Genomic DNA, 24,301 nt, shown 5'->3' on the forward strand with positions numbered 1-24,301 from the left:
GTTGATAACAAAGTTTTCCATTCAGTGTTTTCCATTAACAGTGTTTTCCATTCAGTCTTTAAAAAGTACTGCAATGATCCAGTAGTTTATCACCACAATAACTGCATGATGTAAGACCAGCTGTAATAGAACCCCCACAACAACATACCCTTATCTTATAAGCCACCCATTTACTGACACGATAAAGCCCAAGATCAGGATATAGTGAAAAGGATTCTAAAATAGTGCAGATAGATGTCCACATACAACCCAGTAATGCAGTAGGATTTAAGTCTCAGATTCCCAATGCCAGAGAGGCAGCAGACTAACAGCAAGAGCTTACATTTGTTTTGCGGCGACATCGTGACAAGTTCAGGTATAATGAAACTCTCAGCTCAGTGAAGGCTTTCATTTCCTCACCAAACCCTTCCCTTGGGAACTTCCTCAATGCATACTGATAGCGCTGTGCTGCTTCCCTCATCTTGCCTTTCTGCAAATTTTAGGGAACAATTAGTTTTTCACAAATTTTTAATATTGCAATACTGTTGCCAAAAAGCATATTTATATTTGACATCTACCAAGAGATGCCCTTCAAGTAGAAAACACAGAGACAGATTTTCTAATAAATATACACAGTATGAACTGCACTGTCAGAAGAGCACAGTGACATCCTGCATGTTAATCAGAGTTTGTGTCCCTTTCTGAACTCAAATGTTTAATGGTATTTGACAAGGATAATATTTGCACTAATATGTACTACTAGTACCAGAAAAAAAAAATCATATGATCTGATATATTACTGCTCTGTTTTAAACAGAGTAGTAATATATATGATTATATAACTGAAAAGGAGGCATAAAGGCATTCAGTCTACCTTCACACAGAAGTCAAATGTTCTGCTGCCAGAAAAAAAGAAAAATCTACCTACTTTATAGAGTGTATTTCCTTCTTCCATCAGTTTCTGCAGAAGAATCAGGAGAATATCAGGTTTGGAGGTGGCCATTGCCCACGCTGCATTTCCTGCAAGTTAAAATTTAAGGCTCTCTGACAAAAGGGAAGAAAGTGTGTTTCTGCTGTCTATCACAGTAGAAAGCCTGGTCCTACTTCAGTATATATTCCACCTACATGGAACCAGTATTAATATTATCATCATAATTAGGGTGTACACATTTAAAATGCATCTATGCCGCCACCTGGACAGCAGCTAGGTATTAAATGGTCTGATACATTTCACCCATGTGAAGCAATGTACAGAAGTCACAATTAAATTCAGGCCTAAGTAAGAACCTGTATTTGATCACACTTACTACCCAAATAATATGAAATAGTGATTCAAATGTACTAAATATTCAGTAATTATCACATACACAACTGCATCATGTACTTGCCTACTGGCAATACATAACTTACATTTCTTTGGCCTACCCTTTGCAAAAATACACAGTTCTATAGTTTATTAGAAGAATGTTATTTAAAAGTGAAACTTCCTAATCTAAATCATTAATAGTGCTACAATTATGTATCAGTAATAGCACAATCAGCATTTTCTTGTCTTAAGGCAATATATTATGGCAGAGTAACCATATACAGTGACTCCTCCAGACCTCACCAGGAGCATAATAAAAGTGCTTGCATTTCCTCACTTCTAAAGTGAGTCTTGTGTGTCTACCTTTAAAGGAGATTGTTTCTCTTGGGCGGGCATCTGCAAACCAGACAGCCTCCAAAAATCTGGTGCTTTATTTCATCTACTTTACAGAAATAACTAATTCTGGCACAGCAGAACCCAGTTGTTTGTCACGGTACAGGGCAGTTTCACTAACCCAGCTTAGCTCCCTTTCTCAGCAGCATGACCACAACTGAGGTATTGCGGCAGCCAATCGCTCTGTCCAGTGGCCTCATGCCACTGTGGTCCATGTGCTCAATCATTGCTCCTTTCTCCACCAAATACTGCACCTGGGAGAAGAAATGAAACATGCTTTGAAGCGTGGCTTTTGGTAGGAAAGGCAGACCAAGGAAATATTTAAGGTACTATGTACTCTTCTTTGAAACACACTGAGCATATGCTGCTGAGTACATACAGTACAGCCATCTAAAACCCACCGAAGGCACCACAGCACAGGCAAGCTGGAGGGAAGCATCAATCCTTTCCCATAACCATTACTTGCTCAAGTGCCATCAGCAGTGATCTTGTAAGGGAAGAGGCACCAACAGTCCTGCCCATGGACAAGCCCCATGACCCACAGCCACGGGCCTGCACAAGGACCTCTTTACTGGCATTGCCCTAACCCAGCCTGGGCTCAGCCTCAGCTGAGCACACACCTACTGAAGGGACCAGTCTAGGCAGGGAAACGGGAGCTGGCACCACTCCAGGACAATGACCTACAGCAAATGCATGGACAGGAAGGAGCCTGGACACCCCTCATTCTCCAGAAGAGTCTCCAGTACCCAGTGTCACGGGCAAAAACACACACAGTGTCTGAAAACTACCAAAGCCACTACGGAACCTGAGGACTTACTTAAACTTTCAAGTTAATTCAGACAAAGGCGAGTTACATGCCACAGCAGTACCTGAAACAGACCTTGTGTATGCGAGCTGCAGAAACACAGATGTGAGTGAGTGTGAGAGGCTGCGTGTGCTGTTCTGTCTAGTTCCTTGCTGACCTCCTGGATCTGTCCACAGTGCATGCAGACCTGAGTGTGCCCTTCTTCTTCTTACACCTCTTCTTGGGGTATTTCCTCTACAAAGGCACCAACTGACCAGGACCCTCAGAAGGGACCTCTGTGGGTGTGCAGCGTAATTCTGGGCTTCTACCTATCTAGAAAATGCTTTCCTGAGCAAACATTTTCACTGCAGTCAAGATGAGAGCAGTGTAACCCTCTGGGCTACTTCCCCAAATTTCCTATTTTGGTAGGCAATACTTTTTCTAAATTCTAAATTTTTGTAACTTTTTCTTGAATGTTATGCTTTGTTATACTTACAATATCAGCATCCCCATAAAAAGCTGCCAAGTCTAGGGGTGTTCGTCCATTTTTGTCTGTCTGATCAGTTGCTGCACCTTTCTCTACTAAATACCGAACTACTTCCTTGTGGCCTTTCAGACATGCCCAGCTCAGAGCTGTCAGTCCTTCCTTGTCCAGAGATGAAACAGTTGCACCTGTAAAATTAATATTAACTTTGTTGTGAAGATTCTCTGTTTAAATGGAAAAATTCCTTAACTCACCCAGATGCAATCCCTGGTGCAGCTGTAATCTGCTATTTATTTTCTACCTTCAGAAAGGAGAAATTCCACAGTGCTCAGATGTCCTTCACAAGAAGCCACCATCAGTGGTGTCCGGCCTTGCTTATCACTTAAATTCACATCAGCCCCATGCTCCACTAGAAGTTTAGCAATCTGAAACAGAAAATATCAATTTAAAAACACATTCCCTGCACCAGAGGGGGTTTAGATTGGATATTAGGAGAATTTCTTAGAAAATGCTGTCAAGCCCTAGCACAGGGGCAGGGGTGGAATTCCCACCTGCCTCATCCCTGAAAGGATTTAAAAGCCACATCAGGACATAGGTTACTGGTGGCCTTGGCAGTCCTGGGGAACAACTGGCCTTGATGGTCTTGGAGGGCTTTTCCAACCTTACCAACTCTATGATTTTATTAAATTGGCAGATTGAGATTTCAGCCATAATATCATGAGCTTTTAACAAAGAGGACTAAGGTGGTATTTATGGCAACCACTGAGAAGTTCTTGTAGCTCAAGCCCTGACTGCAGTTCAAGGCCTTCTCCTGACAGGAGAGGCCAGCATGAGGTAGGCTTCTGAATCCAAGGTTTTCTCTCTGCACAGCAGCAGTACAAGAGATCTGAAATCACCTCTGATCTTGGTCTAGGAAATAAAATATTTTAAACCCACGTTATTTTTCAGGTATATTATAACTAAGACTGATGTGATGCCACATGTGTCACAAGTGCTTTTTAAGTTATTTCCAGGGATACAAAGGGTTTGGAAGTGAAGCTTCTGAGCACATCCCTCTGAAGCAGATGTAAACATGCATTAGAAAATTGACACTAAATATTTTCAAAACTAGAGATAGGAGAACTCAGGGACCACCTCCCAAAGGACCCCCAAGCTGTGCCAGACCTGCCAGTGGCCCTGCCGGACAGCGCAGAAGAGCGGGGGCACGCCTCTCCGGCTGGCTCTGGTCACGGCCGCTCCGTGCCCCAGGAGTACCCTGCACACTTCCAGTTTTCCTCTTCCTGCAGCAGCTGTCAGGGCTAGAGAAAGCATTTGCATCAACATCAGCTCTTGGCTTATTTGGCTTTGGACACATGCACAATATGTGAGTGTTAGTGAATCCCCATTCTTTCAGCTTTTCACTGTGACACTTACTGAAAGCTGAAAAGAACAAAAGAAGAAAATACTTTCCCCATCATAATTTTTTCCCCCTCTTCTATTCTGTTCATTATGTGTTTTAAACAGAACTTAAATTTAAATTTTGTTGTTTGTGTTGAAGCCTCTCCAGTCATGCCAACAAGTACTAAAAGATTAGTTAATGTGTGACTTATGCAAGAATCAGCAAAGGACTTCCTCCTCCAGCTTCTAAAGCCTACTAACTTCCATTTTCTTCTAAGAAGTGAGTCAAATAGTGAATTTCCTGTTACACATTTTTATCATTTTCAAATGTAGTCAAATAGATTTTTTTTTTAATTCCAATGAATGCTGAAAGTAAAGGAAATTACAACCACTACAGGAAGAAGTAGTCTGTTTTTTTTTTTTTTTACCCATTCCCTCCTCAGTTGATGAAACTGCACTGTGTAACAGTTATAACAACTGTTTAGAGCTGAACAACTGGAAAGTAACTGTTATGCATATCAATATTACAAGCAAAAGAGTCAAATCTTGTTCAAAAATCCCCCTTTTAGGGAGTTCACTTCCTCAGTGAGTGAAGATTCCCAATGTATTATGCAAGGATTTCAATAAAAAACACTGACAGGAAATATGGAAGAACAAAATTAATTTAGAAACAGATACATGGCTTTTGGAATTCACTGGATTTGCAACAAGGGTTTTGTACACATGTAGGAACAAAGCACATCTGCTTCTCTAGGATGTGAGAGGCCACTGCCCATCATCCCAGTGCTGCTCCCCCACCCTTGGCCGTTTCTTTGGAATGGAGATGCCACTCACAAGGCACACCAGGCAGTGCAGGCATCACAGTCTGCCTTAAAAACTACGTTTGGCCTTTCCCAGATGTCCAAAGGCAGGTCTCTCCTTCCACTGCCTAATCAGAACAAATGAGGCTGTGGCCCAGCATTTCCTGAAAACTAATGCTATTTAAACAAAGGTTCTCAGAGAATCCCATAAAATTCCACACAAAACTTAAGCACTGTATTTCCACAATTTTTCATTTAGTTAAAAGTCAGTAATTTACAGTAATTTTAATATTAAATAGTTCTTCGATACTGGAGGTGCATAGATTCAGTAAGTTAAAACCATACTTATAAACTGCATTTTATTCTTAAAACTGGTATTTTCCATTATTTTTATTATGGAGAATTAAATTTAAAAAGTAAGATTATAACCTCTCTATTCTTAAATTACCAATGCTAATTATGAAACACACAAGAAGGGAAATACCTGTTTCTCCCCACAAGACATCAGTGTCATTGATGTCCATGTCATGGTCTTTTTCAACTGTCAAGATGTAGCGAACCACCTGCCAAAAACAGTGAGCAGAGATGTGCTGAGCCACAAGAGCATCAGTTGTCACTCATATGATACAAGGGAGAGAAAGATGTAAAACAAGTGAGAGTGCTTCTCTCTCAATGCATATAATCAATAGAAAAGAAAATCAGTATTACTCAAAACAAATTCAGTAGGACTTTAGAATGACTTTAAGACAAGTGAATGTTATTGAAAACAGTTTAAAAAAAGCCCAGTGCTCTTCTGTGAATTTGTTGTGTGGCATGACTATGATTTAATGGGTTCCCATGTGGCCTATATAGAACAGGATAATCAAAATAAACAATGGCAAAAATAAAGCCTCCCAGTTCAGTGAAGAAATTCCAGATCATCTAAAACAAGAGAGCAAAACTGGGAATATTTGCATACATTTTGTAAAATGGTGATACCTAGGTTTTTCCTTCTACATTGCTTATAGCTTACCTGTTTTCCTAAATTTCTTCCCAGAATGGTCTAAGCACATGTCAATAAATGGTAATTTTTAAAGCTGAAATAAGCTTCAAATTAAGTTTTGCTGTCTTTCTACAATATTAAGGAAATCTGTGTTTTAAAACCACCTGCTAAAAGATCATTAAATGAAAATTTTTTCGCATGACAGTTTTAAATAGATTTTCTAATTGGGTACATGGTCACTGAGACTGCAGTCAACAGATGAGGGAGGAGAATCATACTAACAAAAAGGAAAAAACAAAGGCAGGAAAGGAGAAAGGATCTGTGTTTTCAGGCTGTCTGAAAACTGTTGTATACAATGTATGGAAAATCCTAGGATTCAAAATACTAGGACATAATTTATTAAAATTCAGAAAACACATAGATCATCTTTCCAGCTAGAAATACAGTTTCTTAATGTCTTAAAAAATTGGGAAAGATGGACATTTTTCAGGTATGTATTTATGATTAATGTGATCTCTTTTGTTGATATTCAGGAGTTGACTGTTTTAATTTAATCAGTGGACAGCAAACAAGAATTTTCATGGGAGTAAAGGAATTATCAATTCATCCAAGTTAACCATAGTTCAGAATCCTCAAGTTTATATTGTAAGACAGCAATGGCTTATATACCATATAATAAATTAACTGCACATAGATATTTCTATACTTGGATCATCTAAACAACTTCAGAGATCAGACTCTTTATCTTATAGCAACTTAAAACTAGATTTAAAAGAAGTGAATATTGAAACAGCTTTATTGAAGAGATTTTGTTTCCATTTTGGTACATCCCTTACTACATAACTAAGTCCCCTTGTATAGTTGATCTTCATTCAAGTATCTTTACTTACCCATTACTTTTCCATCAAGTAACAGTTTACAGTTTATTTTACCAATGAACAGAAGACATTCCTGAATTACCTAAATATCTAAAACATTTTAAGTACTTCATATGTGTTTATTTTTAGTGTTCCTTCCCAAATTTCTGTCTAAAGTGACACTGAGCTGAAGTCTGTAAGTTGGCATGTGCATCAAGCTAAAAACTGAAGCCTGTGTGATTGCATGCAATGAAAATTTGGAAGAAAAAATTCAACCTGAAGTAGAAACATATTTGGATCAGTGATACAGAAAATCATCACCACCACTAGAGATTTAGGACTATTTCCAAGGACAGGGAGGAGAAAGTAGACAGAAAATTACATATAAACAAATCCTTAAGCAAACTGTATTATCAGATACTCAGCTAGAGCATTTAAACCAGCTGCTAATACATACTACAATAAATATCAGAAGTGTCAACAATTCTTTCCAAGCCTCTTTTAAAAATAGCTGCAAACACTGTTGTACAGTTCTGACGGTTTCAAACAGATCTGGGAGTACCTGTATTCCCAACCCACCTGGCAGTGCCCCATGCTGGCAGCTGCTGTGAGAGCTTGTTGCAGTGCCTGGCGCTTCCTCAGTGAATCCTGTTCTCGGGAGGGAGCCACCCAAACCAGGCCAAGCAAGAACTCCAGGATTCCACAGTGCCCTCTCAGTGCACTGTGGACCAAAGCACATTGGCCCTTCTTGTCTGCAAGGTCAGCCTGAAGGGGAAAATGGAACATCTGAGGTTAAAAGATGCAGTGAAAAGCTGTGGAGAGGAGATGCTTCAGGGCACTATGAGAGAGCAGCTCTCACTCCTGACTTCCAGGACACAGGGGAACATCTGGGGAATTACAGGCCCAACAGCCTCACCTGAGCAGCTGGGAAGGTGATGGAAAAACTAATCCCGGAGAGCAGTGCCGAACACAGGAAGGACAAGGTGAGCAGGACCAGTCAGCACGGGCTTCCAAGGGGAGATTGTGCTTAGCCTGCTGGACAGCCAGCAGCTCTGAGGGGACCAAAGGGTGGGTGAGGAGAGCTGGGGATGCCCTTGACCTCGACTTTAGAGGGCCCCAACAGTCTTTCAGTAACAGCCACTGACAAACTGATGACAAATGGCCATGAACACAGCGAGGGGCACCCAACACTGGCCAAACAGCTCTGCCAGAGGGCTGTGACCAGCAGCGTGTGCAAAATGCTTCACTGAAGTCTGGACTTGCCCCTCAGGCCTATGCTTGATAATTATACACTTAAGTAATCAATAACAGCTTTTTTAGGCCTTTGCAAGGCTCTTCTGGCTGCAGGCTTGGCAATCTGTGTACCAGCTTACCTTTGCACCTTTTCTGCAAAGCAGTGTCACGATGTTCATGTGACCTGCAGCGGCTGCATAACTAAGGGCTGTCATCCCGTTTTCTGAAGTTCCATCAATAGCAGCTCCAAACTCAAGTAAAAGAGTGACCACTTCTTCATGTCCAAGGTGTGACTGAACACACAGCACTGGAGCATTATTCAGTACTTCGGTTCTGTAATTCACATTTGCTCCTGCCAAAATCAGCAGCCGACTCACCTAAAATTTCATTTAAACAAAACAATTTTTTTCCTCAGATTTGTCTGAATTTGATATCTTGATCAGGTACTCATTTGTTACGCCCTAATTTTGATGCAGATTTTATTGGCAGACATCAACTTTAACACATAAATAGCAATATACCAGTTTAAAATCTTCTCTTAGTAAATATATTATTGTATTACTGAGCACTGCACTCTCAAGAGAAGACTTGTCTCTCCCCTGAAACTCATTACTCTCATCACAATTGCATATGTGACTTGCTGCTACTCTGCAACTACCTTCATTAAGAGAACCAGGTTGGATCAAAAGAAAATCTCAAAAAAAATGGCCAGAGCATGCAGACGTGTGTTTATGTACACACAAACTTCCAGTTAAAAGCCTTAGCAGTTGGCTCAAATTCCAACTGACTGACTTGGATTTTGCTATCCATCATCTGGGAATTCAAGTAACAGTGCAAAGCTGTGGTGTTTTAAATCCCTACCTCTCACAGTATTTTCCCCTTTAACAACTGACACTTTCCCATAGAAGCGAAGAGCACTGAGCTGAGTTGAACTTTAGCAACAGCTTACAAAAGTACATAAAAGCTTGTCACAAAGGAGTTCAGATCCAGGTGCTTTACTGCTGAAGGGTTACACTGGCTTCAGCCTTTCCCTGCCCAGTGCCAGACAAAGCACTGGCTGTACAGCCCTGCTGATTGTTCTTACCTTCACGTTGGGTGTGTAGATGTTTCTTAGAGAAGCCAGGGCTGTAGACAATCCATCAGTACTATAACCAATCCACAAGGCTTGGAGATGACTGGAAGAAATTCCAGTCCTTTTACTGAGACCCTAACAGAAATGATATAACAAAAAATCTCTCTATAGAATTAGAAATCCTATTTTAATTTACAACTCAGTATCAAAAGAAATAAAATCTGGATTGATAGCACTACCAAATATTTTGCATAAGCTCCCAACAAATTATTCAAGCAAGTCAGAAGAGAACCTCTACGATGCGTTCATATGAATAGGTCACAAAGCCTACTAAGCTGCAAGCTTTACCTTGAAAATATGAGCTTTAAGTATATGATGGCCAAGTTCCATAGTTTGTTGGCGGTTTAACTTTCCCTCCTGTCGAGAAAACATGAAAGCCAGTAGAGCATGTCCATTCCTAATAAAAGGGATTAAGAGAGAACCACTTTTATAACTGTATTTCAGTAAATACATATCTTTATGCCTGATATAACAGTTCAACTTTGTCAGACTACTGAAACATACCATCATATCTAAACAAAATTCTTTCCATAACGAAATAATGCAAAATGAAAAACGGCAAATTTTGAAGATGAAACACTCATGGTATTTATTTCTGTGCTGTCCCCTCACAGGGGGCCTGTGTCAACTGTGAAGTGGTTTACATAATGCTCCCTTTTGCATTTTCAGAGCCAGGAACTGCAGGCATGTCAGAAAGAAGACAATCCTTTTAGAAGCACAAGATCTGAATGCTGGTGAAATTTGAGTGAAAACATGTATTTAGTAGTTCTGCACCTACATTAGTGGTGATCAATGTTCTAGGAAACAGTGAGAGCAGCACAACCCTGAGAAAACAAGGTTATCATATACTGTTTGTTAATCAGACTATACACTGGAACTGGGCAATTAGCCATAGGCTAGCTGGACTCTTCATCTGAGGGAGGAAGTTGTGGGAAGTGACTTCTCACCCCACCTTCAGACATTTCTGAACAGAACTCTCCATAATCAGAAGCTTTAGCTGGGCCCAGGCAGCTCCCACTGCTGCTGGGGCAAGCACTGGGAGTTCCCAGTGTGGTGAGACCAGGGGTCCACAGGCTGCAAGTCCCCAGTCCCACCTACAGAACTGGTTCTGTTACAGCCACTTGAAAGCTCAGACAAGTCTTGGGCTGGTAATAATTTTAAATGTCAGCATTATTTATTCTTTTGTAAAACCCAAAAGATGTAAACCCCAAGGAACATGGGGAAAAAAAAAAAAGGGGGGGAGAAGGGGAGCCAACTGTGTGAACATGACAAACAGTAACAGCCACTGTCTCAAACTCAACCAACTCTGGCTCTCAAAGTTACAGAAAGTGAGCTGGAACAAACTAGAACAATGCCAGCAGGATATATTTACAGCACAAAATGTGTCATTATTTTTACATTTAAAAAAGCACAAATGATCTGTTCCTTCTATTCCTGCATTCTACATTACATAGACAAGGTGCTGTTGCACAGGATTCTAAACAATTCTGCTGTGTTAATAACAATATAGCACTCTTAATTTCTCCATGAAGGTAGCAAAGTCAGATGCAAACTTCTGACTTCCATACAGTCAATTATGCATTGTAAACTTTGAATCTCAAGTCACATTACCTCAAAATACATAAAAGATTTTGTAGATTTCATTTTGGAAAACATTAGGTGCGCTTGTATTTCAACATCACTCTTCTCACCAACTGTTGCAATCAAATATAAAAAACCTAATTTTGGTTATTTGAACATAATTACTGCAGTTTTAATTTACCTTGGCTCACACAAGAAGTCAGTATTTTCACCTTCTGCTCTCCAGACAAGCCATTCCCTGAAGGAAGGATGGCAGAACATGCGTGTTTTGTCACGTCTCTTGATCAGAAAACACGAAAGGGCTTCCATCCTCTGGCTGAAGTCTTCCCACTGTTGTTCACTGTTTATTTGTCCTGCATTAATAGCCTGGAAAATCTGGTCATCTGTCATGGGATGCAGGGATGCCAATGCCACATTCAATATGGGCTGAGCTCGCTCAAAAGCAGAGTTTGTCATGAACTTCATATTGCACTGCAGTAAGTACAGCTCTGACAGAGACACAGGAACAACCTTGTAGCTTGCACTTTTGATTACTAAATGACCTTTTTGGAAAAGATCCAAAGTGAGTTTCAAATAGAGATAAGATCCCAGGCTTCGCATGATCAGGTGGTTACTCACTTTCCCAATTGTAGCTGCATCAGCTTTTCCATTTAAAGACATGTTGTTTATAATTTCCTGACTGTTATTAATTCTGTACTGAATATAAGCATTCAAATCATCATGAATTCCTTTGTTGTCTGGAAAATTATCCAGGGATATTGCGATAAATGGCAGTGAACTTATCACATCCTGTGAGGGAGAGAGGGGAGAAAAACAGAAAAAAAAAAGCAAATCAAAGATTTTATAGTATTCCAGAGAATACTATAGTGAGAATTCAATGATGCATCTTGGCTACATTTTCCTTCTGTAGTGAGTACCAGATGAAAAAGGAATTCAGTAACCCTGAGATGGTTTTGCAAATACTGCCTCCTCATAAGAGGTAGAACAGTATTTTTACATTTTATCATTTTTCATAGCAAGGTCTCAAATATTTCACTGACCAAACTCAACAATTGAAGGGGATGAGAAATTACCACTTCAAAGTCAAGGAAATGGAAAACAGTTACTAGAACTGGACCCTAAGACAGGCCAGTGAAAATGAATGATCGATCTATTAGGCAGGAATGTTTGATTAGGAGGTATCACAAATTACAAGAGAGAAAAGACTCCCCTTATCATTTCACCTTCCAGTAACAATGTACCAGAAAGGTGCTATGCACACATCCCCAGCCGCACGCGCCTGAAGGTACAAGTACCAAGTACAGACATTTCAGCACCTTAACCTGAACACACTTTCATGCTTCTGTTACACAGAATACTTTAATGTTTATGTAAATAAAGATCCAAAAGACTTTCATTTAAAAGAAACATTTCTGCAACTTCTAACTTGAGCCAAAAACTTCTTACATAGAGTTATATATTAGAAAGGTTTAGCAAACATCTCCCAGCCTTCACAACACAAAACACAACACAATCCGTTTAATTATGTAATTAAACGGATTTCAAAAAGCTGCACTTTCAGACTGGTGATATATTTTAAGAAAAGACACACTTCTCCAGTCTCTGGAGAGGGAATAGTCTCTGCTACAGAAATCCCTTTTTAAACCCAAAAATTTAGTTGAGGAATAAACTCTTCAGCCAGTTAAACACTCAGAGTGCTAGTGGCAAGAAGGCAGAGAATAAACAAACTCTCAGAGACTGTACTGAAGCACAGCTGCACCTTAACACTGCACTCCTGAGGTACAAGGGAACAGACTCCAATTTCATAATTTCTTATATTAGCAACTCTACTGACAGCTGCAATAAAGGGATTCACAATGGAAAAGGCCTCCAATATTGTATCTGTCCGCTGCAAAAAAACATGAAACAGAGGAAAGAACGAAAAAATCCAAGAGACTTTGAGCTCCTCTAAACCCAGTATTTTTCATAATAACGCAGCTGTGATCATTTGGTCTTTGAGAGTAAGAAAAGCATTAAAAGGTGTTTTTACCTGGAAATTAGTTCTTACAGTCACAATGAGCTTCAGCCAGGGAGGAAACTTATAGATTATACTTGTGATAAATGAAGAAATTGTGTCACCATAATCAGGTTTATGAAATTCAGCATCATTTAAACCATCTACCAAAATTATGTAGTCTTCCTCAGGAATCTTCTGCTCTGAAATTTGAGAATAAAAAAGGAAAGGATAAAAACACATTCTCCCTTAAAGTGACACACCTTTATCCTTAAATTCCTTATGTCAAGAAACAAAAATGTATCTTTATGCACACCAGTACATCTTATGTCATTTAAGCATTATTTAGGAGATTAAAACCAACTTTAGAAGACTAAAAACAGTTTTAACAGGAATTATATACTCTGTTCATATGTAGGCAAAGCCCCCATTCTGCCACAGATCAGGTATCTGCTCAAGCTGGCATACACTGGGAAGCAGCTGTTTTCAAGGGGAGCTTGTTAGGGCTTTATTAAATATAAAAATCACGTTGCTACATGCTTTCTTTTACACACCATACTGGAGGGAACAGCTGCAGCTGTGTCAGGGTGGGTGGATATCAGGAAAGGTTCTTCCCTCAGAGGGTGCTGGGCACTGCCAAGGCTCCCCAGGGAAAGGTCAAAGCTGCCAGAGCTCCAGGACCGTTTGGACACCACTCCCAGGGATGCCCAGGGTGGGATTGTTGGGGTGGATTGATGATCCTGGAGGGTATTTTTCACCTTAGGAGATTCTGTGGTTTTTGGAAAACTGCCACATCCATTTTAAAAGCAAGCAAAACCTACATCCATTTTGCAGATTTTTAGGCCCAGAAAATTATAAAAGTATGCGACAAAACAAAATCCTTTAATGTGAATTTGGCAGTTTTAACTTCAAGCTAATAATTGTCTTCCCGTTTTCTAGCAAAAAAAGTAAATATAAAGTTTCTGTGACCTTTAATAAGTTTCACAGATTTTAATTTAAACATGAATCATCTGTTTCAAATCCATCTATTATGGTTACAAATATTGTTGTAACTAGCACAATTGCAACATTGTTACAACTAGCACAATTAAGGAATTCCTTTGTTCACGAATATTCTGCTTTATTTATTTTTAATACTTTTCTCTAATACTTATGCAGTTTAGATTCCATTTCCAAGTCACTTCCTGCTTAACGTACCTCTCCTGAGGTTTGAAAGTGGTTCCAACACTCCCCTTTTAAAAGCTGCTGCTGGATCCTGGACACAAGACCTCAGGCTGAGCATGCTCTGCAGGTGAGGTTCCCTGATGAGGAGATCTCTGTATGCTGTTAACTGATGTGAGCGGCAAAGCAAAGCTGCCACGCTGTGCACGAACTCGGGGACGAGACACGTGTATGTGTTATCAGCCTGGCAGTAATGATAAGCAACAACCTGCAAAATTACAAAGTAAAAAACATTACTCTGTCAGAATTTTGGCTGGTTACTAGATAGTGCAGTTATGGTAAAGTGTTTTTAAACTTCTCTCTCAACTGCAAAATCGTTTTCAGTGTTAAGATCCCACACTGTAACAGCCTCTGACAGTCTGGGTCAAACACAAGGAGGAAGGCAATGAAATAGGTTTTTGACCTTGCAGGACATGCAGAGAGGAAAAGAAATCAAAGTGTCAGATTCTGGTAGGAAAACATAATTTGAGCTCATGGCATTTGGATGCAGTGAGTAAGCAGCTGATTAACTGAGCATTAAAGTAAACTGAGGGTCTGACTAGGTAACATAGTAGAAGATGTAATTTAACAACACCATGTCCCACGCTGTAACGACCTAAGGACTAATCTGATCATCAGGCAAAAGTAAATTACAGAGAGCTATTAAAGACATGCTTACATAAGCAAATGGAGAAATACAACTGGCTTTATTCTGAGTATTTCAAAGCTGTGTATTACTTAAAAATAAACAAGGTTGTAACCCATATTTCTTTGGGGTAAAAAACCCCCAAAACAAACCGCAAAGAAAACATGGTGCTCCATGGTGCTCACAGTGAATAAAAATCCTGCACTTCAGTAGTTTTCACAACACTGCTTCAAACGAGTATGTATCACTTTAAAGACTGCAAATGTTAAAGATCTCATGTTTTCCCTACAATTATTCATATAAAATATGCAATTCAGACACTCATTAATTTTACTACTTAGGCAAAAAATAAAATACCTAACATATTAATCTAATACAAAAATGACTTTAGGTTTTCAGAGGATGAAAAATAAAACTACATTCAGACTCAACCTGTATCATAGTATATGGATGGGTTATACAAGAACTAAACATTTTATCTTCCCTGCCTCCCCCCACCCCAAATTTTGCTTTTTGAAGGTACAGTGAGCAGCTCTCTGCAGAAAACATACAGCCCCTTTGGCAAGGAAAGGATCCCAACCTCTCACACCCACACGAAATTGATGAGAAATTGTTAAGGTAACTCTTTCTAAGACAAGGCAGGATTCAGGTGATCACCTGACAAGTACAAGAGGCAGGCAGCTGATTGCACCAGCCAAACAGAGCCATCATCAGAGGTGCCGAGGTGCTGCCCCTCTCCCAGCACTGCAGCCTCCTGGGGGCTCTGCAAAGCAAACTGATCCCCAGGTTAGAGGGTTCTAGCACACTGAACATCTCTTAGGAAGTGAAAACTCACCTTTGAAGCAAGGCGCCTCACAGAATCCCCCGTTTGAGTTTTGTATTCAGGAGTACCAGGACAGGTCAGTGTCTTCATCGTATTGGTGTCACCTGACACAGGGGCACACGGGGCTAACTGACTTAAGGGAATCTCCTGACAGGAGTCACCACCTGCTTGTAAAAGGACACAAATACAAGAGAAACCAAATTTGCTAACAGGAGATTGCTTTCCAGGAAAACACCACAGATTATCTTACTGCTAGAGTAAAAATTGAAACTGGGCTACACCATTACAAAAGAAGCCTGCAACTAGTCTGATAAATACAGGCACATATTTGCAACTTTACTATTTTAAAACAACTCAACTGACTTTTAGATCAAAACTACAGAATTACTGAAAGAAAAGCCATGCTGATGTGAAGAGTTTCCTTCAGAAAATCACACATAGAATGCCTCATTTAAAACAGTAGTTATTATATGACTGAACTCTCGGGAAATTTATCATTGTTATTATTAGTAATAATAACATTTGAAGTGTCAGGCAGGGAAACAGCAGTAATGACAGCCTCACCATCCTTCCAGTTAATGTAGGCACTGGACTGGTCTGGTGACAGAATGCTATGGATCCCAGTAGAAAACAGAAGGGGTTTCTCCACAGCTTTATTCTCACCTCTACAAAAATTCTACAGAAAGCATACACAATGGATACACAGTGAGAAAAACACTCACTGCTCCCTTTCCAAACTCTTGAGAGACAAAGCTGCCTGACAAGAAGAAAAGATCCTGCACACTGCCTGTGTTATACCACCTCTCTGATGGGGTGAGCCCACATTATGTCACTTTGAAGGTATTTGTCAGAACACAAAAGTTTAACTCCTTCCTTTGCTCATTGGATGAAAAACGTGCTTGCTAAAGACTTGATGAGGCCTGACTACCTTAAGCCAAAAAAGCAAGCATGTGACGCCTGATGTCAGCACATTAACCCAGACCATTACCCAGAAAAAGAACATACTTTTAGGAGATGAACTTGGGCTGTTGGAGGCTATTTGTCTCATTCGACTTCCATGGCAGCTGAGTGCCACCAGCCGTGAAATGACTGCAGTCTTCCCAAATCCCACATTTCCAGTAATGACTGCTCCCCTGCTCTCTGCTGGGTCAGGATTCTGCAGTTTTTCTTCAATGGTGTGAAACAGCCATTCTCTTCCAACAAACACTGAGTCTGTGGTTATGCTTGGCACCTCAAACAACAGCGGCTTCAGCAAAATGTCCTGAGGCTTATAGGGGATGAAACGAGCTGAAAAGATGGGTCAGGGACGAAAGTTTACCAGAAGAAACTTGACATGCAATCAAACAGCACGGTTTCAGAAGGTAACATCATTTAGAAGCCTTGTTACTATCAGTCATAATCAGATATTCTAGTGCTTTCACCAGGAAAGCAATAAAATCTGATTGCCTCAGTACAGGTCATCTCCTGATTTTTGCATTAATTAAATTGTAGAGGAAAGAAGCTACAGGTACAATCTATTTTTTTAAAAACTGAACTCGAGTTGTAGAATCCAAAACGTTTCCTTAATAATGCATCAATAATTCTACAAAAGGGGAAGCACAATTTTTCAGTTTAGAGTGAACTATGTGCTGAGCATCACAGTGTTAGGTCTTCAAATCTGTAAAGACATTTACAGAGAAACAGAAAAAGATATGGAGAATAACAATTTTTCTGTTTAAAAAAAACCTTTAAAGTAATAAAAAAAAATTATTAGCTTGTTCTTCTGTACTTTTCAAGTCACAGGAACAATAGTTACACCTTGATTATTTTGATATATACATTTGGGAAACACTTGATGACTTAGGAAAGAATTTGGGTATGATTGCATAAAATACATTAAAATTTACAGGAATAATAATATTCACCAATAATATGCTCTAAAGATTCATTAGCCAAATGCAATGTTACACAACTTCTGTTTTAGCATTAATCTATGTCTGTGAAAAGCCCTAAATGGAAGAGAGCAGCATAGTATCTACGTACAATCCTCAGGATCAGTTTTCCTAGGAGTTCAGTTAAATTTTTCTGCTTTAATTGTTATTGGTTGTAACAGATGCATACACATTCCATCTCTAAACCACAGCATAGTGCAGGAAAAAGTGTAAGCAAGCATCTTGTTGGCTGACATGCAGAGTGACTTGTCAGGAGCACTCCACAGTAACACTGTAGGACAGGGCTGTTCACAAAGCTCACAGCCCACCTATGCTCCAAACTGCTGAAGGAATGTGTGACTGTGCCAGACAGATGCAGGTGTAAATATCTCTGCCTTTACCTTCCTGCTGCACTCTTCCGCCAGCGGTGTTGTGCCAAGGTAAGCGAATTGAAGTTCGTAATGGAGTATTTCTTTGTCCATCCAAATAACTCAAATCTTCCAATTTGGTTGAACTTGTTGCTAGAGCATTAAAGAACTGAAGCTTATTATTCTTTCAACACAAGTTACAAAGAATATTATTATTTATTACAGGCCTTCATCTGCATGTTACTTACAGAGAAGTTTTTCTAGAGAGTGGCAACAAAGTAACTCACATTGCAACATTTACAAAATGAGTTTCAATCAAGTTGATTAAAGGTTTAGTTGGGTTTTTCCCTGTTTAAATGGCCCTCAGTTCTCCCATTGATGGAGTTTTCTTTTTTACTGTAGGAACAACCACATCAGTGAGGTCAGAAGTGTTAGAGCAGGTTCAGGTGTAACCTGCTAACATACCACCTATCACCAGGCAGTGTCCTGGAATAACTGATGGACTTCTGAAGTGTTTCAAAAGTCCTACCCTAATCAATACCTAGCAAAAAGCATGGTAAGAGCCTTCTGGACCTCAGTTTTAAACAAGTGAGGTAATGCTCATCTATTCAGTTCAGAACATAGGCTTTTTTTTTTTTATCCTATAGAGATACTTCCATGCGAACAACAGAAAGATTCAAAAGAAACGTCCTATCATTAAGAACACCGTTGGGTTTTGACCTCAGGACTTTACCTGCAACGGAGTTTGGACGAGGCATTATTAAAGAGGCAGAACTCTGAGTGTAAGCAAGGGGACCCTCTCCTGTTGGTACTTCTTTTGGCAAATTCTCTGAGGATCCAATGGCTTCCTCTTCTGCAACTGGTGAACAATTATCTGTTCTTCGATCACGGCTGATGCCTTGGTGTTTTCCAGCTCTGAGACTTCCATCTTTACTCCATTCTAAGCTGGATCCACTACGATCATCATTTTCTGATGAACTTGTTATAGTGGCTGAAAAAGAGGGAAAAAAACCAAAGTAAAGTCAAAGGAATTTAGCACACACAGAAGAACTTTCATTCTCAAATGGTATTGTGAAACATAAATGACAAAAATTCAATGTTGTTCAGAGGTTCGTCTCACCTAAAATACATGATCACATCAGAATGGCAATCAGCCTGTACTCATATACCTAGCAAACCAATCTTGATAAAAACCTTCCAGCAAGTAAGCTATTTACTGTTCCTTTCTTAAGCACCTACTACATTTCACTGTCAAAAAGAACAAACAGAAGTAAATAGTAGAGTACATTAATAAAATTTCAGATTCTATTAAACATATTGATTTATGTTTTTAAGGAGTGCTGCAGTATAAATCAGAGGCCCAAATAAAGGCTGGGGGGAAAGGGGGCATTCTGCCATGAAAATTTCATATGCTAGGCAATAAGGAACACAGACCTAAAGAGACTCTCAGCTAAAAGGCAGCTGTGGTACAGAGCAGTAGTTTCTGCTGCTGCAGTGACTCCCTGGATGAGACACAACACCAACTGCATTATCCAGTGGGATCCAAATGTTCCAGTTTGGTAGCTGAGGGTTATCAGTCTGTACTTGTTTGAGATTGTATTTAATCAAGGCCTCCAGCAATAATGTGAAGACTTTATATTCCTGAAGACCTACTTGAATAATGTTTGATAAAACTATGCTAACCCCCTTGCCTAATTAGGAACATTGCAGATATACACTTTTTTGTACGACTAATACTGAAACCACTCTGTTTAATTTAAATTTTTTTCAACTACTTACATTAAACTCTCACAAAATAACTGAACAACAAATATTTATTGAAGATTAAGCCAACACTCAATGCATTTTGAACACTTTAATGCAACAGAGGAAAATAGAAAATAGGATGAAAGGGCATCAGGATAAAAAAAAAAACAACATTAAAAAAAATCAATACCAGTTCAAACTATAATATCTGTGTGAACTCTGGGTCCTTCCCAGGCCACCAATTTAAAAGTTAAAGCCATATTTGTGGCTATTCTACACTCAACCGGCCCATTCCTAAATGAAAACATTCTGGCATACTGGACTGCCAGCAAAATGGAACCACAGGGGCGGCTCCTGCAATGCTGAGCCTGGTCCAGTCAAGGAAGGACCAACTGTTCTTCCACACCAGCTGCATTGAAGCTTCAGGATGGTGAAGCTGCAGGATGGTGAGGTACTTGTACAACTCTGCATTCCTCCAGCTTAGGCTCACATTCATAAGAAATAGAAGACTGGATGCTTCAATTCAACAGCTCATACTCTAAGAAATACCAATAATATGACATACCATTTTTAGAGGCAGTAGAAGAAAAAACCCAACTTTCCAGGCACCCCATTAATCTTTGAACACACTTAGATTGCACTTCCATATGACAATTTTTTTTTAATTTTTTATTGTTGTGTCAAAAAATTCTGGCTTCTCCTGAAGTACGAAATCTTTAAAACCTTGATTCCTCTTGGAGGGAAGTGCAGCTCCAGGAAACCTGGCTGCTCAACATTTCCATCCTGACACAGCAGCAAGGATCCAGCAAAGCTTTTATTTTGGCCAGCAGCCCAATCTTTTCTCCTGCTTCACTCCTTGCTGAAGTTTAAAACCTGCCTTTACTGCTACGACATCGACTTCAACAGAAGCAAAGAAGAATTCAGCTACAGCAGCAAAACACTGGAGAACTAAAGGAAACCTGAACTGTAAGCAAAAAAGAGGAAAAGGGAGAAAAGACTGATTTCCCATCAGTCTGCTGGTCCAGAAAACACTGCAGGAGTAGAAATATAAAGGAGGCCCACATAAGTAGCACAAAGGAGCAAGATATTTTCATGGCTGGTTGACTCTGTCAAAGACATTAGAAAACATACACTTGCTAAACATAATTTAAAATGCAGGTGTATGAATAACAAATTTGAATGCACAGACATACTTGTATATAAAAGCCAAAAGCACAGGTCACTTATCAGAAAGATGCCTTTTCTTTCCCTTCTTGGTTTCATGCCTTTATAGATGTAATGGGTGCTGCCATGTGTAGCCAAGAGACAGGGGATGTTCCAATTCCTCTGGAATTTGAGACATGAATGGCAGCTCTGCAGAGGAGTGGTGGATGATTTCCACGCGGTCCTGCAGCCATGAACCACACGTACTTGACTGAAGGAGCCACCAGGAAGTTCCCCCTGCTCTTGCACTCATACACTCATCCTTCCTTTTCAGTAGTTCAATAAATAACTTTTATGACAGTTCTAAAATATTTTCTTTAAAACACTGGTATTTACAAGGTTATGTAGCAATGATGTTGCCATGCCAGTACACTATTTTAAACAAACAAAAGGCCATTCTGACCTTATTTAGATCATGGACATACTCTTGGACTATTTCAAGCTTGTCAAGCTAGTATGTCAGGCTAGTATGTTCATATCAGTATCTACATTTGTGCTCTTTTTCCAAAAGCAACAATTCTGATACGTCCTTTTCTCTACATCAAGATGTTCATGCTATCTCAAAACTAGATCTTATACAAAGTTGATCAAGTATCAATCTGACATTGAATGAGTACACAAAATAATTTTCTTCAACTGAAACACTTAAATTTTATACAGGAGTCTTTTGACCCATGACAAATAATGTCTCTTATAGTAACTGATCAGTAAAAATGATTTTTACTCAGCTGGTTGGTACAAGGAGCTGGTAAAAGTTGGGCTGTGAGGATGGCTGCCTCCAATGGTCATGGACTCCCCACACAAGATGCACATATACCCTCAATTCAGCCATCTTTCAACAGATCACACCATTTCATCTCTTCCACAATGTCCCATATTAGCTTCATTTTCATGCCAATTACTCAAAAGTCTGAACTATTTAAAAGCAGTTTAATTTAGGCTATTCTCATAAGAAATCACATCAATTATTGTTTCCTCAGCTGGAAATTAAATCAACTTCAAGACCTGCTGTGCTTCACCATTACGAAAAGCGCTGTTAAGACCTCTGGAATGGAAAAGAAAAAAAGCATAAGAAAACAAGAAATTGAGAAAAAACAGAGGAAATTAATTATTTCCAAGGAAGAAGTGAAAAAATTAGAACTGCACCAGGAAAACAAAAGAAGAGAAATGCACACATAACAGCAGCTGTTGTAGCCAAGAACAGGATTTCAATCTTCCAAAATGGGATCCATGGACAACACGGTGACATAAAGCAGCTGCTCAGACTTGCACAATTAAGAGGAAACGAATTTCCACTATGTGCTAATGAAAATGCCTACCTATAATCCCACTGTCCTTGCTCTCCAGGGTGGAGCTGGGGGTGCTGATGGTGCCGCAGGGACTGCCCTTGTTGGCTGCTGCTTTGCCAGCACAGCTGTTGAGGGTGGAGCAGGGGCTGTCCGTGCTGGGCGACGTCGTGCTGCTGGTGAGGGTGGAACAGGGACTCACTCCTTGGCTGGCGACCGCACACTGCCAGGGAAGAGCAAGAAACACTCACTGCACAGCAGGCAGGACCCTGCTGGGCTGAAAACTAGAGGCCTCAAGCTGACGTAGAGTCAGAGCAAAGCAAAGAGCCCATTTTTCAAGTAAAAACTTCAAGAAGTGACAGCTTTGTCTAGACTGGGAATCTTAATCTTTTGTATTACTCTTAAAAAGTGACCACTGAATTAAAAAGGGATTTTCACAGTTCAGTAAAAAAGCTGTAGTGAAGCAGATCTCTTCTCTATTTAACACTTTATTCGATACCCCTCCCCTCCACCTCTTGTATTTATTCTTTGAGTTGAAAAAACCTAGAACTGCAGTCTTATTAATTTTTCACTATCAGTGTGAAAACCCAAACTGATGCACAAAGATTTAGGAGGGCTGGCACTAAAAGTGGAGAGAGCAAGGGGGAGGAGCAGAGGTTGGTAGTTACTGTGAAGTTTTAGTTAGCAGATGAGTTTCATGTGGATAGTAGCTGCCTGCTTCACTCCAATCCCTCTACTCCAAATGACAGAGAAGGACTGTCTGATTGAAGTGAACTTCTCAGGAAGAAATAAACACACCCCTCTCCCCAAGCATGCTCCCATTTTAACAAAATACTGGCCTTCTCCATTCTTGGAAATCATTGAAAAGAGAAGGCAAAAATTTCCTCCTAAATACTAAAACCAGAGAGAATTCTAGAAGCTATTCACATTCATAGTAGACTAGATTTAACCCCCAGAAGTGATGAGAAATCTATTCAGTTTGTGTGTTTTGAAACTGTGAATTGATCTTGAATTTTTGAAAACAAACACTTGTTAAAATTGAAGTCCAATTCTATTACTATATTTCTATTAAAATGGATGGTATTTGGGTAGATATCAATTAACTGCAACTAGCAGACTAAATAAGATTAGTCCTCTCTGAAACATAATGAACATTAAAAGATTATATTCCATTATCCTACCATAACTTCGCTTTTGTCTTCCATGTGAGCAGAAGTTGGGATCCCTTCTCCCAGTAAAAATCCCAATCTTGTCATCAATTCTTGTGCTGCAGGAGAACAGCTTGAGTCTTTGTCAGGCTTTGCTTTGGATTGGGAGGAAAAAAGTTGAAGGTTAGAGTCTTTTATTTGGGAACTACTAAAAGAGGTGGAAAAAGTACAACCAAATTGTCCATCAGACTTTTAATTTCTGGTGGGTCTTGGATCCTCTGCATAACTGCACAAATCTAGGGGAGGAAAAACCCACCTGCCAGTCAAGCCAGAAATGTTTAAGTGCAATCAGTTCATCACTGGACTGATGAGCAACATAACACAACGATTCTCCTAAGAGCAGTATTAAGCTCAATGCTATCAAAGATTTGTGGCAAGATGAAATTCTATTTCTGTCATATAAAAACGCGAAGAGTAGAGGTTAATAACATAGATGCTTTGTAATCTCACAGTTAACACCAGAACTAGTACCATACATTTTTGTTTTGCTTGCTATGCAAAAGATGTGACACCAGTTCTAAAAGTCCCAGCTCCTCTGTCACAAAGATTTTTAATTTTGTCAGTACAGTGCTTTGAAATGTCTTCTAGCATTCAACAGATATAACAAGACAAAACTCAAAATGAGGCAACCTGCAACAAAAGCAGCCAAGCACAGCTCTGCCCTGGCACACACTCTTGCAGATGGCATCTCACAAACAAGCCTTTCCAGCCCTTTTCCTTCTTTGATGCCAGCAATCTGGCATCACCCACCAACCTATGATCACCTGCTCTGACAGGAACATTTACAAGGCATTTATTTCTTTCCTCCATTATTAAAAAAATATATACACATAGGCCTGTCCCATCCTCAGGTATAAACAGCTAATTAAATCAGGAGCATCATCCTACCACTTGGAGAAGCTCCCAGTAGGAGCTCTTCTCCTCAGAACTGCCAAGGGGGACACTGAGGAGCAGCTGCACAGCCACTTCCCAGCCAGCACACCGGGGCTGCTGGCGACACCCCGCTGCTG

General features: G+C 39.8%; 1 protein-coding gene across 9 annotated transcripts in view; it reads right to left on the reverse strand.

The window, feature by feature from the left end:
- Positions 1-24,301, reverse strand: part of TANC1 (tetratricopeptide repeat, ankyrin repeat and coiled-coil containing 1) — a 60,161-nt gene that overhangs the window by 3,734 nt on the left and 32,126 nt on the right. For 6 of the 9 annotated variants that reach the window (XM_084209674.1, XM_084209671.1, XM_084209672.1 and 3 more), the window contains exons 5-24: positions 23,265-23,386; positions 22,117-22,306; positions 18,582-18,839; positions 17,882-18,001; positions 16,576-16,857; positions 15,583-15,737; positions 14,099-14,330; positions 12,938-13,104; positions 11,090-11,697; positions 9,616-9,724; positions 9,280-9,402; positions 8,336-8,572; positions 7,542-7,727; positions 5,608-5,686; positions 4,111-4,244; positions 3,248-3,371; positions 2,959-3,134; positions 1,800-1,932; positions 908-999; positions 323-469 (exon numbers count right to left, since the gene is read on the reverse strand). In XM_084209674.1, the coding sequence (XP_084065800.1) occupies positions 323-469; positions 908-999; positions 1,800-1,932; positions 2,959-3,134; positions 3,248-3,371; positions 4,111-4,244; positions 5,608-5,686; positions 7,542-7,727; positions 8,336-8,572; positions 9,280-9,402; positions 9,616-9,724; positions 11,090-11,697; positions 12,938-13,104; positions 14,099-14,330; positions 15,583-15,737; positions 16,576-16,857; positions 17,882-18,001; positions 18,582-18,839; positions 22,117-22,306; positions 23,265-23,386 (3,674 nt within the window). The remainder of the gene's footprint in view (positions 1-322; positions 470-907; positions 1,000-1,799; positions 1,933-2,958; positions 3,135-3,247; positions 3,372-4,110; positions 4,245-5,607; positions 5,687-7,541; positions 7,728-8,335; positions 8,573-9,279; positions 9,403-9,615; positions 9,725-11,089; positions 11,698-12,937; positions 13,105-14,098; positions 14,331-15,582; positions 15,738-16,575; positions 16,858-17,881; positions 18,002-18,581; positions 18,840-22,116; positions 22,307-23,264; positions 23,387-24,301) is intronic. The other 3 variants (XM_084209673.1, XM_084209679.1, XM_084209678.1) reach the window with 2 other exon arrangements.

This window comes from Fringilla coelebs, assembly GCF_963513975.1.
Source record: "Fringilla coelebs genome assembly, chromosome: 7".
Taxonomy (NCBI): Eukaryota; Metazoa; Chordata; class Aves; order Passeriformes; family Fringillidae; genus Fringilla; species Fringilla coelebs.